General features: G+C 36.7%; 1 protein-coding gene across 3 annotated transcripts in view; it reads left to right on the forward strand.

Annotated features, from left to right (window-relative positions):
- Positions 1–13,722, forward strand: part of CLEC1A (C-type lectin domain family 1 member A) — a 26,252-nt gene continuing 12,530 nt past the window's right edge. For all 3 annotated transcript variants that reach the window (XR_012002963.1, XR_012002962.1, XM_025995603.2), the window contains exons 1-3: positions 1–310; positions 10,932–11,030; positions 12,569–12,745. Coding sequence is in view for 1 of the 3 variants with exons in the window: in XM_025995603.2 (XP_025851388.1) it covers positions 196–310; positions 10,932–11,030; positions 12,569–12,745 (391 nt within the window). In the remaining 2 variants the exon portion in view is untranslated. The remainder of the gene's footprint in view (positions 311–10,931; positions 11,031–12,568; positions 12,746–13,722) is intronic.

Consider the following 13,722-nt stretch of genomic DNA (forward strand, 5'->3'; position numbering starts at 1 on the left):
AGAGTACAAGTTCCCAGGAGAGGGGCTGGGCCTCTCCAGGCAGGAACTGGAATCAGAGGCTCCCCCTGCTACTCGCTGGGAGCGAAGAACATTAGGAATGACTTTCAACGCCATAGTTCCTGTACTGTCTCACAGTAGCCACGCAGCTTGGGGACAATCAAGCTGCAGCTTAGCCTCACCTCGGCAGGAATCCAGATGCAGGCCAAGTACAGCAGCACAAGGGATATGCTGGATGCTGATGGGGACACCATCATGAGTGTGCAATCTCGAGCCTCTTCTACAACCCAGCAGCCAGAGCCCAGGCACACAGGTACTCTGTCTCTGGGAGTCCAGATTGGTCAGACTCTTGAGCAATCTGTGAGATAAACTATCTTTCTGAAGAATGTGCGAAGTGAGGGAAAGAGAAAGTGTTTCATGACTTACATTTATGTGTAGCTGTGGACTTTCCACAACTCATGTGCCTGTGTATGAACATCTGAAAAATTAAACTTAGTATATACACAGATGTTTGTTTTTTCTAAGATTCAATTGCTGGCACAGTGGTTTTCTTTTCACTAGCTTTGAATTTATAGCTTTGGAGGGAGGTTTCTAAGCAGACACATCAGCTCTGGTATTTTGTTGTCAGAATTCTGCATCTTATAGTTGTAAGGCCTTAGGAGAGTCATGTTGGGCTTTTATCATCTGTGAAATGAGGGAAGGATTAAAGTAAACACTTTTTAAGTGTCCCTTTAGCTCTAAAATTCTGTGATTTGATGATCTAAATAGTGGTCTCAGATTCAATTATATCCCACCCCACTCCCTTTTATTATTTTTCAGTCCATAGAAGAGAGAATTCCCATATATAGAGAAAGATCTTATTTCCTGGGAAACTCAGCATATATATGTAAAACATAACTTATTAACCTTATACTCCAACCATTTATAAGAAAAGTGTTTGATATATATGTGTTTAGAATAATTCCAGGTACATAGTTCTCAATATATACATGTTTAATATCAGTTATATTTTATAAGTAAAGAAACCGAGGCCCCAAAATACTTGAGTAACTAGTCCAATATCACAGTTTGTAAGCGGCACACCTGGTATTAGAACCTAGTCCTGTCTGTGTTCCACTGTGAGGTTTTTCCATTAAAACTTAAGTGACAGGGGATCCCTGGGTGGCTCGGCTGCCTTTGGCCCAGGGCGCGATCCTGGAGTCCCGGGATGGAGTCCCGCGGCGGAGTCCCGACATGGAGCCTGCTTCTCCTTCTGCCTGTGTCTCTGCCTCTCTCTCTCTCTCTCTCTCCCCCTATGTCTATCATAAATAAATAAATCTAAAATAATAATAATAATAAAATTAAAACTCAAGTGACATTTCTGCCTTACATTGACTGAGTTGCCCAGGAAATAAGATCCTTCTCTATGTATATGAATTCTCTCGTCTAGGGACTGAAAAATATATTTTTAGTACTATGTCAGAAGGTGAATTCCTGGAAATAAAAGTATAAGTTGGAAGCTAAGTAACAAATTGAATATATTTTTTAAATATTTTATTTACTTATCTATTTATTGATGAGAAAGAGAAAGAGAGCACAAGCTGGGGGAGAGGCAAAGGGAGAAGCAGACATCCCGCCAAGCAGAGAGTTCAACATGAGGCTCCATCCCAGGACTCTGAGATCATGACCTGAGCCAAAAGCAGATGCTTAATCAACTGAGTCACTCAGGCACTCCACAAATTAAATATTTTTATAATTCAATTCAAATATCTCTCTTATAAGGTGGTTAGAGTAAAAGGTTGATGAGTCCTTGGCATATTGCAGACACACCAGAAATGTGCATTACCTTTCAATATTTCATTCCTTGTGAATTCTTAAGTGTTCTGTGTCAGTTGGCATAATAGAGATGCCTGTTCAGTGACTGTATGTCCTTTTTCTTTTGACCACATTCAGGTGTTCTTCACCTGTATAAATCTGGGCACATATCTTTTCACTGTTCTCTTCCACTTCTTTATCACATAGCTTTTAAGTTTTCTTCATTTTCCCCTGTTAAACCTTTCCATTCCCATTCTATTCATTGAATGACCACCACCTGAGACTCACTAATATGATTTTATTTTATTTTTTGCTTTTTCCTAAACTATGTACTCAGTTGTAAGAAGATAATGGAGATTTCCAGCTTCCTTGATGTGAAGCAAAGTGACAATTTTGGGATATCAGTTTCTGTAGGCACCAGATATGTGTAATAAGATATGTTATGTTTTCCTCCAGCAAATCCTGTGAAGAATCAGCTCTCAGGGCTGTGGTTTTAAGTGGCTTGTGTATAACTTCATATTTCACCTTTGACTAGCACCAGGAACTCTCACAAGGATTGGTGATTAGCATAATCAGGAACAGGGTGTACAAATAAGTTCTACTGAGCTCAAGGGTGGAGAAGTAGGTGGGGCAGGATAAAACACTTGCTGAAAGATCTGGCAATCTTTCCATAAGAAGTCAAAACTGAAGAAACAGTAGGAGTAGAGGTTACAAAGAAGTGTCTTGAAGGCCAGCCTCTGAAAATAGTTATCTTCCCTTACACGTATGATACCTTGTTTTTATCTTGTAATAATGCAAATATGTAGAGGAATGCCACAGAAGTTTAATTATTTCTTAGGAAAATGATTTGATATAATTTTGCTGTTAAAAATAACTGAGCAAAAATCACTCCAGGAATATTTTGGCAATGCATAGGATTTAAATTCAACATAATATTGTTGAATAACATAATAACCTCATGACTGGAAAATTATTTTTTTTCTAGAATTAGTAAAAACAAATTATGTACACTTATTTGTCTTCTTTCATTTTTTTAATATAAAAGTTATGTTCATCTTTAAAAATGCTAAACAATTTAGAAGATGAAAAGTGAATGACAATGTCCTCATACCTAATTCTGTATTTTTGGAGAACTATAAGCAATGTGTTTTGGCTGAGGTGTAGAATTGGAGAGAGAGGAAGCTGGCAAGAAGGAAGTATGGGAAGTTATAAAGGGCCTATTATGTTATACTCAGGTATTTTGATTCTAATTCAGTAAAATTAACTCATGTAGGGATTTAAGCAGGGAGTAACATAATGACTTTTGTGTTTTTAGAAGACCATTTAGGCTGTAATGAGGAGGAGGAGTTGAAGGAGTAGGAAACTGGATGAGCTAATAGCTAGGTATTTTACATTAGTCTAAGCATGAGATTAGAGGAATCTGAACTGAAGTAGTATAGGAATGAAGAGGAGGAATCAGATGCCAAGGAGGTGGAGTTGATATTTGGTAAGAATTACACTTTCTGAGAATGAGCAAGATCACTGAAGATGACAATGTAAAACAAAAAGACAAAAAAAAAAAAAAAAAAAAAAAAAACCAAAGGAATAGAGTACCTAGGAGAGATTCTCTTACCAAATGAAGGGAAGGATGAGTGAGAGATTCCAAGAAAGCTACAAAGAATGATTGGTAGTGATAGAAGCCAACCAGGAGAGAGAGACATTAAGGAAGCCAAAAAATAATAACTTCATGAGAAACAGAAAAGTCAATGATAATAAATGGTGAATTTTAAAAATAATAAACAGTAAATACTGCAGAAAGTTCAAGTAAAAGGAAGGCTAAAAACGATTTTTTGTTTTAGCAATAAGGAGAAAAATTGATTATTGGTAATTCTTAATAGCAAGGGTTTGAAAGAAACATAGTCAAATAGGAAAATAAATATTTGTCATTTTCTTTTTTAAAAAAATCTCTCTTTGATGAACCAGCTATAAAAAGAAAATATAAAGTGTTAAATCTGAGGTAGAATGAGTTTTTGTGAGCGCATTTTAGAATTATTTCTTTCTTTATTTGACACAGAGAGAGCAAGAGCATAAGCAGAGGGAGAGGGAGAAGCAGGCTTCCTGCTGAGCAGAGAGCCTAATATGAGGCTCAATCCTAGGACCTTGGGATCATGACCTGAGCAGAAGGCAGATGCTTAACCAACTGAGCCACCCAGGTGTACCTAAAATTATTATTATTATTTTTAAAGATTTTATTTATTTATTCATGAAAGTCACAGAGAGAGAGAGAGAGAGAGAGAGAGAGGCAGAGACACAGTCTCCATGCAGGGAGCCCAATGTGGGACTTGACCCCAGGTCTCCAGGATCACACCCTGGGCCGAAGGCAGCACTAAACTGCTGAGCCACCGGGGCTGCCCAAATTATTTTTTAAGATGTGAGATTCTAACTCAATTGTAGCTTGAAAAGAAGTGCAGCAAGAGCATGTCACAGTAATAATGTACTAGGGAGAGAGAGAATAAAATCACTGATAGGCTAAAATTTCTACTGAAGACTAAATATAGACCTATCAAAAGAATATGAAAATCTATTTGGGTTTACAAAAAAAAAATAAAACCCTTTAATGATAAATTCAAGTCCTATTTTTCTCTACCTATATTAATTATAATATTCTCAAATTTTTCTAGCTTCATTTCCCCAACTAAAGCATACATTCTTTGAAGTGTCTGGCATAAATCACATCTAATTGATTCAACAAATCTTTAATATATGCCTACTTAATATCAAGTGGTACTGCAGGCATAGGAGATCCTTCTCTTTTATTGAAGTATAGTTGACACGAGACGTTAAATTAGTTTCAGATGTGCAACATAGTGATTTGACACCACAGGTGTAGCTACCATCTATCACCATACAGCGCTATTACAATACCATCCATTATGTTTCCTATGCTGTACCTTCTATCCCTGACTTATTCATTCCATAGCTTGAAACCTATACCTCCTACTACCCTTCATTCATTTTGTCCATCCTCCCAACTGCTCCCTCTCTTGCAATCATCCATTTGTCTTCTGTATTTATGGGAAGATCCTACTTTTAGGTGTTTGGAGAAGTGGAAGTAATAATTTGAATTAGTTCTAACAAAATGCATTTAATGTTATTGGATATATGTAGGAGACCAAGAAGCGAGTAGAGATGAATAAGTTACTGACTGTGTTTTACTCATGTGGGTATCTTTGAATGAAATGACATTCACTCTTGTCGGTAAGCCTGAGTCCAAGTTTTTCAGGCAGAGCAAGATGGGCACTAGTTGTCAGGACTATATGTACAGAGATAAAGGTAGATAGGTAGGAGCTACCTTGGTGCAATGTATTTATTGGTAAATTAAGAAAGACAAGAGTTCAGAGGGAGAAAATGAGGTGCGAATTTAGAACAGGATAAGATCATTTGGTGAATCATCATCAGATGGTTCAAACACAATGGCAAGGTAGATTATTGGCTTAAAGAATGGTTAGCCATCAAAGGGGCATGTGGGCAGATGAGGCTAAAAAGTGGGACTTAATCCTACTATGCAGGGTCTTATATAGCATGCTAAGAAACATTTTTTCCTTAAGGAAGAAATTAAATTTACACCCTAGAAAGTTTCACCTTGGGGATAGAGTGGAGAATGTATAATTGTAGGTGGCTATTCCTGAGATATTTCACAATAAAGAAGTGAAAAGTAGTAAGCAGTTAAAACACTAGAGTCTTCCTATAATTTCATAAGGAACTGGCTTGTAAGGGCAAATATTAATGTGGGATTTGTTGGGAGGATGGGAAAATTATTTAAAATATTCAGATCTGGAAGGAAGAATTAGTACCTCTGGCTCCATCACTTACCAGGTGTGCAAACCAAAGGAGACTAAGCAACTCCTAGGTACAGTAGTTTTCAAAAATCCAAACAAAAGTGAAAAATAGGGCTCTCTTAAATACTTTTTAGATGAACCCAATGAAACATTACAGTATCCATAACACTCAGGAGTTGTTGTTATCAGGATCTGTGTGTCCTTGGGTAAGCTCAGCCCCCTAAGACTTGGTTAACTACCTGTAAAATGGTGATCATAGTAGTATCTATTCATGGGGTGTTGTAAGATATGAGATAATGCATATAAATCATTTATCTTAGTGACTCAAGGATTGTTAGCAATTGTTATTAATAGTCATGTTATTTTTGAATATTTCATAAATGAAACTCCTTAATTGGAATATAAAATTGACTCACCTAAATTTTACTCTCTTTTCCTCTCTCTCTACATATATGACTATATACCTATATTTTCACGAACACCAGAAAATACCCTCAACTCATGGAACCTTGAATATTCTCCCATGAGATTTATTATGTGCCATAAGTGAGGATCAAGGAAATAAAGAGAAGTTGCTAAAAAGACAACATTTAAAAATTTAAAATATATCCCAATCTGCAATATCTCATGATTCAAAAATATTAAAAGTAATTTCTGAAATATTATGAACTTCATCACCAGTCTAGTCCTGATTTGTCTGTGAGTTCTGGTCAAGAGGAAAAATACAAAGTGTGGTGTTAAGCATGACAGTTTAATCCTGGTTCTGCTCCTAGTTTTTGATGTGGCTTTCTGCAAATTATTTAAATTTTCTTGCTTTTCCAGCTTTTATTATGCTTTCTATTTCAAAGTCATACTAACAGACTACGTCTGGTAATACATGCTTCATTTCTCATAGGCCCTGGGAATAGAAGTCTATAAAATTTCCTCTCTCTGATGCCCGATGAAGACTAACTGCTCGTGTATGACAACTCTTCATCTACAAAGTTTCTTATTCTTACAAAGGAGTTTGTGTTCAAAACTTAACCTTAGCACTGTAGCCTTTTATAGAATAGTTATAGTAAAAGGATACAGGAATTTTTTTTCTATATATATCTTATTATTCCTAAGGATGTTTATATCATTCCTTGCCCTGTCCACACCTTTTTCTAAACATGCCTCAGGAGACAGCATAGGGGTTCTCTTCTAAAAACTAAAACCACAATAAAGCCAAGCCAAACTGAAGCACCTCCCAGGCAGCTTATTTTTTCTTATTTTAGGGTGGGGATGGTCCCTAGAGAGAGACCTCATTATGATCAAGGCACTTGGAATAAAGCTTAGGGATATTAAATCTATAGTTAAAAAATAGTATCATCATCAAAAAAAAGAGACATGAAACATTTTTGGGGGGTTTTGTAGCTTCAGATATAGAATTTAGTGATTCATCACTGCCATAGAACACCACACAATGCTCATTATTTCAAGTGCCCTCCTTAATCCCCAACACCTACTTAACCCATTCCCCCTCCTACCTCTCCTAGAGCAATCCTCAATTTGTTCTCTAATGTTTTTTTCTTTCTTCTTCTTTTTTTTTTTTTAAATGAAACTTTCAACTTCATAGTCTTTCCAACATAGAAGCTGGATTTCCTAGGAAATGACCATATCTGCTATAGAAACTCCTTAGGGTTGTGTTTTTCTGGGTTTTGAGATAGAAAGAGATTGTGAATATTGAGAGAGGGAGGCAGGAAGGGAAAAAAAGGAAGAAGGGAGGAAGGGAGAGAGAGAAGAGAGTCAAAATAGAAAAATTTCCAAATGACCAGGGAAAGATGATTCATTAGAATGGAATTTTTAAAACTTTGTTTCTTAGCAGAAGATATCGTATACTTTTCTCATCTCCTGTCCTAGAGATAACCTTAAGAAGGATAATATATTTATTCTTTACATGGATAGAATTATTATTAAATAATATTCTAATTCCTTAAATCTGTACCCTCACTTCACAGTAAGATTTTACGATTGTTCTTTTTGATTCTCTGAGCAGAAGATCAGCACTTCTCCTGCCCCAGTATTATACAAGGAAAAACAGGTTTCTTAAGGGATAATTTGGTTGATTTCTACAGCTGTTCTTTTTCTTTTTCCTCTTATTATTTATAATTTTGGGAAGGGAAATATCAATTATAAAAACGAACAATATTTTAAAAATAGTTTATGCCTGGGGCACCTGGGTGGCTCAGTTGGGTAAGTGCCCAACTCTTGGTTTCTGCTCAGGTCATGATCTCAGAGTCATGAAATCATGCCCTGTTTCCAGCTCTGCTCAGCACAGATTCTGCTAGAGATTTTTCTCTCCCCTCTGCCCTAAAGAGAGGATTTGTTCTCTCTTTCCAATAAATAAATAAATAAATAAATAAAATCTTAAAAAATAGTTTATGCCTTTCAGATGTGTAATAATATAAATAGGTTTGCGCAGGAGTATATAGGCATATAACAGATATTTATATATAGGCAACGCATTCATTTAACATTAATTGAGCTTTTTTCATCTGATGTTCTAGGTGCTAGAATTGATATTCTTCTAGTGACTAAACAGACTATAATAATTAAGACAGCTATAAACCAAAAGAAGTGAGTAAGATATATAACATATTTGATAATAATAAGATATATGGAGAAAAATAAAGCCATCTTGGTGGTTGGTCCACATATGCACTTGTACTTCTGGAATCTAGAGCCATCCACCTACCTAAGTTTCTTGGGCTACACAGAACTCTCAGGAGACTGGGGATTTAGAGGGGATGTTCAGCTTAAGCTATATTCTTGTTCTTTTCTGTGCTTCTGATTTGAGATACTCTTAAGTATCCTTGAGAAACCAACAGTTTCCAGGAAAATTTAGACCAAACCATATAGGTCAGCTAATTGAAGAGAGAAAGCAAATCTCTCCAATATCTGTTTATGGTTCAGAATCTCACACAAGTCAGTGAATAGAGACCAATATGGTTAGAAGATGAATTTAGTTGAGTCCCCCTTCTGCTGTCGGAAATACTGCTAAAAGATCAAAAGATTTTTATAAAAAATCAACAGTTTAGATAATCCTCTGTGCCTCTGTAAAAATTATATAATTTAAGTAATATTAACTTTTCACAATTTCGTTCTTCATTCATATCCACATTCAAATATGTATTTGGCCCTCATGTGCCAGGCACTACTTTCAGTACTGGAAATATACTGGTGAACAAGACAGACAAGATCACTGTTTTCATGGAATGTACCTTCAAGGAGGGGGAGGATAGAGATGAAAAGAAACAAATGAAAGCCATGAAAATACTAATAATCTTATTTTTACAAAACATATGTAATGGCTTATATATTAGAAATGAACTCATGGAGCACTCCCAAGGATGGACATTTAAATGGAAAACTGAGTAGCAGAGTGTAACCTACCAACAACTGCTCTGAGGATTAATTAATGCAGGGCAGAGGCAGAGCTAATGGAAAGATACTAGGACTGGGACAAGCTTGTTTGTTTCAAGGATAAACAGAGGCCACTGTGTGTAGAGCATTTGAGTGAGGGGAGAATAGTTCAAAAAGAGGATGAAAGATCTAGGTAGGGTCCAGAAGAAAAAGACTCATAGAATTTTAAGTGCAAAAAAGCTATTTGAAGTTTTTAAATTGAGAAATAATCAAATTTTAATTTTGTTAAAGAGAGAAATCTGAATCTTCATGAAAAGTGGTTTGAATTTTATTCTATCTTTAATTTCTTTTAATTTTTTTAAATTTATTTATGATAGTCACACAGAGAGAGAGAGGCAGAGACACAGGCAGAGGGAGAAGCAGGCTCCATGCACTGGGAGCCCGATGTGGGATTCAATCCCAGGTCCCCAGGATCGCGCCCTGGGCCAAAGGCAGGCGCTAAACCACTGCGCCACCCAGGGATCCTGGATTTTATTCTATCTTTAATGCAATCCACTGAAAGTTTTTAACGGTGATGATTATTTTTTTAATATTCTTTTTTTTAAATTTTTATTTATTTATGATAGTCACACACACACACACAGAGAGAGAGAGAGAGAGAGAGAGAGAGACATAGGCAGAGGGAGAAGCAGGCTCCATGCACCGGGAGCCCGATGTGGGATTCGATCCCGGGTCTCCAGGATCGCGCACTGGGCCAAAGGCAGGCGCCAAGCCGCTGAGCCACCCAGGGATCCCAACGGTGATGATTATTAAGAGAAATTAAGATTCAAATTTTAAAATTTATCAATCTCAATGTCTCCATGATTTTTCCTTATTTTCCTGCTGGATTGTAAATTCCAAAGGATAGTAAACACATTCTCCGTTTCCATACTACCTTTCCCACTTATCATTCCCCATTTGGAAATAATATGTAACACAAATCTCTATACCTAGAATACATTATGTAGAGGACTTTGCTAAAGAGGAGATGAATTTATATGTCTTTAATCTTTTTGTTTTAGAACATGACTTCAATTCCCAAGGAAGTAAAACGCAGGTCTTGGAGACATCAAAAAATTTTTTAGGGTGTTGCTCTCCTTTGTTTCATTTTAATCACAATGCTAGATGCTACAAGTACCTGAGAGGATGAGGGTGGAAGGATCTCCCTTTCCTGATTGTCATTTAGATTGACAGCTAAACTCACTAGGTGATGGGTTCACTGTTGACTCAGTAGAGCCTCCGCAAACTCGTGGGGGTATGGCATTTATTATTTAACTTCAAAATTGAGATAGCTTAATTCCACCCTTGAGAAATTGATGATCATGTCTCTCTATAATCCATTTTTGCTGAGATATAAATCAAATGAATGAATAAAATCCTCACAAAAGAGGAACTTTCAACAAAGAAATGCCAAAAAAGGAAACAGTAAAATGATCATTTCTCTTTACTGACATGCAATTTTCTTACTGACAGCACATAAGGAACTCATTGGGGAGGTGTTTTGCAAAACTAACAACGAACTCATTTCATCTCTTTGATGATGTGAAAAATTGTTCCCCGTTCAGGGATTTCCACATCTTTTATAACTTAAATTTTGACAAAAAGATGGTTATGCAAGCAACTTTATAAAGATAAGCGCAATGCATAACTTGATTCCATGTGAAGTAGAATCGAGGCTTGTGGGGCTCCGGCAATGGGCAGGGCTTGTGAGGGAATACGGCTGTGGAAGTGAGGATGGCCATTGGACCTTTTGATAGTGCTTCTGAGGCCAGAGGGAGTGTTATCTAGCCCCTGGTTGCTGTTGTTCTTTCCCAGAACCAGGTCTTCTGGCTTACTGGTGGCATAGATCCAAGAGGAAGAAAAAAAGCGAAATCGTGCCTTTTCCTTTGTTCCCTGCAGGGCACCGGTCTCCCTCTTCAGTCTGGCGTCCAGTGGCCCTGACCTTGCTGTCTTTGTGTTTGGTGCTGCTGATTGGCCTGCTAGCCCTGGGGCTGGTGTGTAAGTCTGCACTCTGACTTGGGGGAGAATTCTGGTTCTAAGGTGTATCTAGGATGAAGAATATTTGTTACGGATTTTTTTTAACTTTAATTCTGAAGCCTGTGAATAATTCAATGTACCTTATTCTAAAGCACTCATTGAAATGAGTAGTGAAAGAAGCATTAAAATACAGCAATCACTTGCCAGCTAGACTTTTACATTGTGTTTGAGATAGGCAGGTTTTGTCTGTTTGTTTACATGTTGGTATTTAAAATCAGCAATTTTTTTGAGGAGGGCAGAAGGAAAGTCTATGGTGAGGGAGTGGCATGGGATGTGGGAGAGAATCTTAAGCAAGTTCCATGCTAATCGCACTAGGGTCTCCATCTGAAGACTCTGAGATCCTGACCTAAGCTGAAATCAAGAGTCAGATGCTCAAAGGACTGAGACCCTAAAATCAGCAATTTTTATGAATGCATGATTTAGCCCTCTTTCATTCTACAAAAGAGTACAGGAAGTGGTTTTTGCTCTTAGTATGCATGACCCAGCAGCTCATACAAAGGGAAGAGATTTCATTTATATCTACTCCCTCAATATAAGAACAGATTAGGTCCTTAATTTCTACAGTATTTTTCCAAAAAGTCCAGGAAATAATAGAATCATTTTGCAAAATCTTGTGAAAACCAAACAAGGAAAAATGCATGTGAAAAAGTCTTTAAATTTCACACCAGTAAAGACAAGTTCAAAAACTAAAAAAAGGAAGTGGGTGGATTTGCCTCATGGCATTGACACTCTACAGTAATATTGCCTGAGCAGGTGAAAAAGGTGGCTTAAGGTAAAAGGTTACATTGAAGAGCAGGTCAAACATTGGTTTTCTCTAGGAAATGTTAGAACTTTTCCTTTGTTATTATAATTTTTTTAATTAAAAAATATATTTCTTAGTGTTTCTACCATGGCCCCCCAATTTTTACTTCATTTTGATATAATTTGTTTTATAACCACCATCCTTATGGTACATAAAGCAACTATAAAGCAACTTTCATGAAGAATTTCTCAACTTAGATTTAGAAATCTGGAATTTAAACCTAAATGTTGAAATTTTCCAGTCAAGTGATATTAAGGAAATTGCTTGTTCTCACTGAGCCAAATTGGAAGCTATAAAACCATGGAAATGATAATATGACTATTTTAATGAATGAATAACAATATATAGTACATTGTCAATAATATATTAATAGATCAATGGTTTTAGGTTAAGCAGCAGTTTAAGAGCATACACAAAATATTTATTGAGCAGTAAATATGGTTAAGGAATTTAGTCCTGAAGTTAGAAAGCATTACTATGATTCTACATATTCAGATAAAAAGACAGATGTAAAACATTAATTTGTCTGAGACAATGCAGTTTACTATGTGCTACAGTTGAAACTTGAACACAGACAATATGAAATCTCAGAGTATGAGATCTTAAACAATATGAGGTTTTGTCTTCTCTATATGCGAAAAGTAGAAAGACAAATGAAGAAATCAGCTGTCCAGTCTGACTTGGTAACCTGGGTTAGTTTTTCAGATCTACCAGCTTTCCAATACTCAGCAAGACAGCATTTCTCACAAGGAAGAAAGATTGGGGAATCTCTCCCGACAGCTGCAATCCCTCCAAACCAAGAACAGGAAGCTTGCAGAAATCCTGCAGCGTGTGGCTGAAAAACTGTGTCGTGAGCTCTATAACAAAAGTGGAGGTGAGTCGTGTGTGATCACCTCTTTCTGCCCTCTGGCTAGCTGTCATTGTAGAGCTGACTTTCCCATCTGTGTGCCTGGGCATCACATGTCATTTAGTTAGTTGTCTGGCAAACTTCATGAAGAATTTGGACACTTAGGTCATCCCCAGTTATCGGAATTGTTTAGTTCGGATATGTCTGTGTTGTAATACATAAAAGGATTCTTCAAATTCAGACATTTTAAATAATAAAAACAACTAACTTCAAATAACCAAAATAACACCGCAAGTGAATAAAATACAGGGTTATTTCTCAATTTATCTTGACACCAAAAGACCTAACAGTAGTATACATTTCATAATGTGTTCATAAATCTTTTCCCCTTAAGAAGTTAATGAGCTCATAACTATAGTTCTCACATTTTAAGAATCATACAGGGATCAGGTTAAAAATGCTCCAGGGGGAGATGAACCATGCTTTGGTAACCACAGCTGGACAAGGGTGAAAGCATCACCTCATTCCTGTGCCTTTTCCTCCTGTCGGTTTTGGGTTTCATAATGTCTAACTCTATTCAAGTTAGCCTTTCTCTTCTGTTCTGGTCATCTTGCATGGATAGGAAGCAACATTCATTCTAAGTTGCCACTTTTTATTTTTATTTCCAGGACTTTAAGTTAGGATAAAGTCTTCCTCTTCCACTTCCCACACTAACCAGACAGCCAGATTGTGTGGTTACCCAGTAAAATGACACCCACAGGCACACTTCCACTTCTCTAAGTGATTCTTTTCCACATGACTAGTGATCTCACTTGTTACAATTTTCTTTCTTTTCTTTTTTTTTCAATTTTTTGAGGAATAATTGACGCATGGAGTTGTATATATCTAAAGTGTACAACGCGATGATTTGATATACCCATACATTATACAGTGATTATACACTGGATTGTTTTTAAAATATAGACATTTTCATGAAATGATTGAGTTCCCATCTGACCATAAGG

This window comes from Vulpes vulpes, chromosome 8, assembly GCF_048418805.1.
Source record: "Vulpes vulpes isolate BD-2025 chromosome 8, VulVul3, whole genome shotgun sequence".
Lineage (NCBI taxonomy): Eukaryota > Metazoa > Chordata > Mammalia > Carnivora > Canidae > Vulpes > Vulpes vulpes.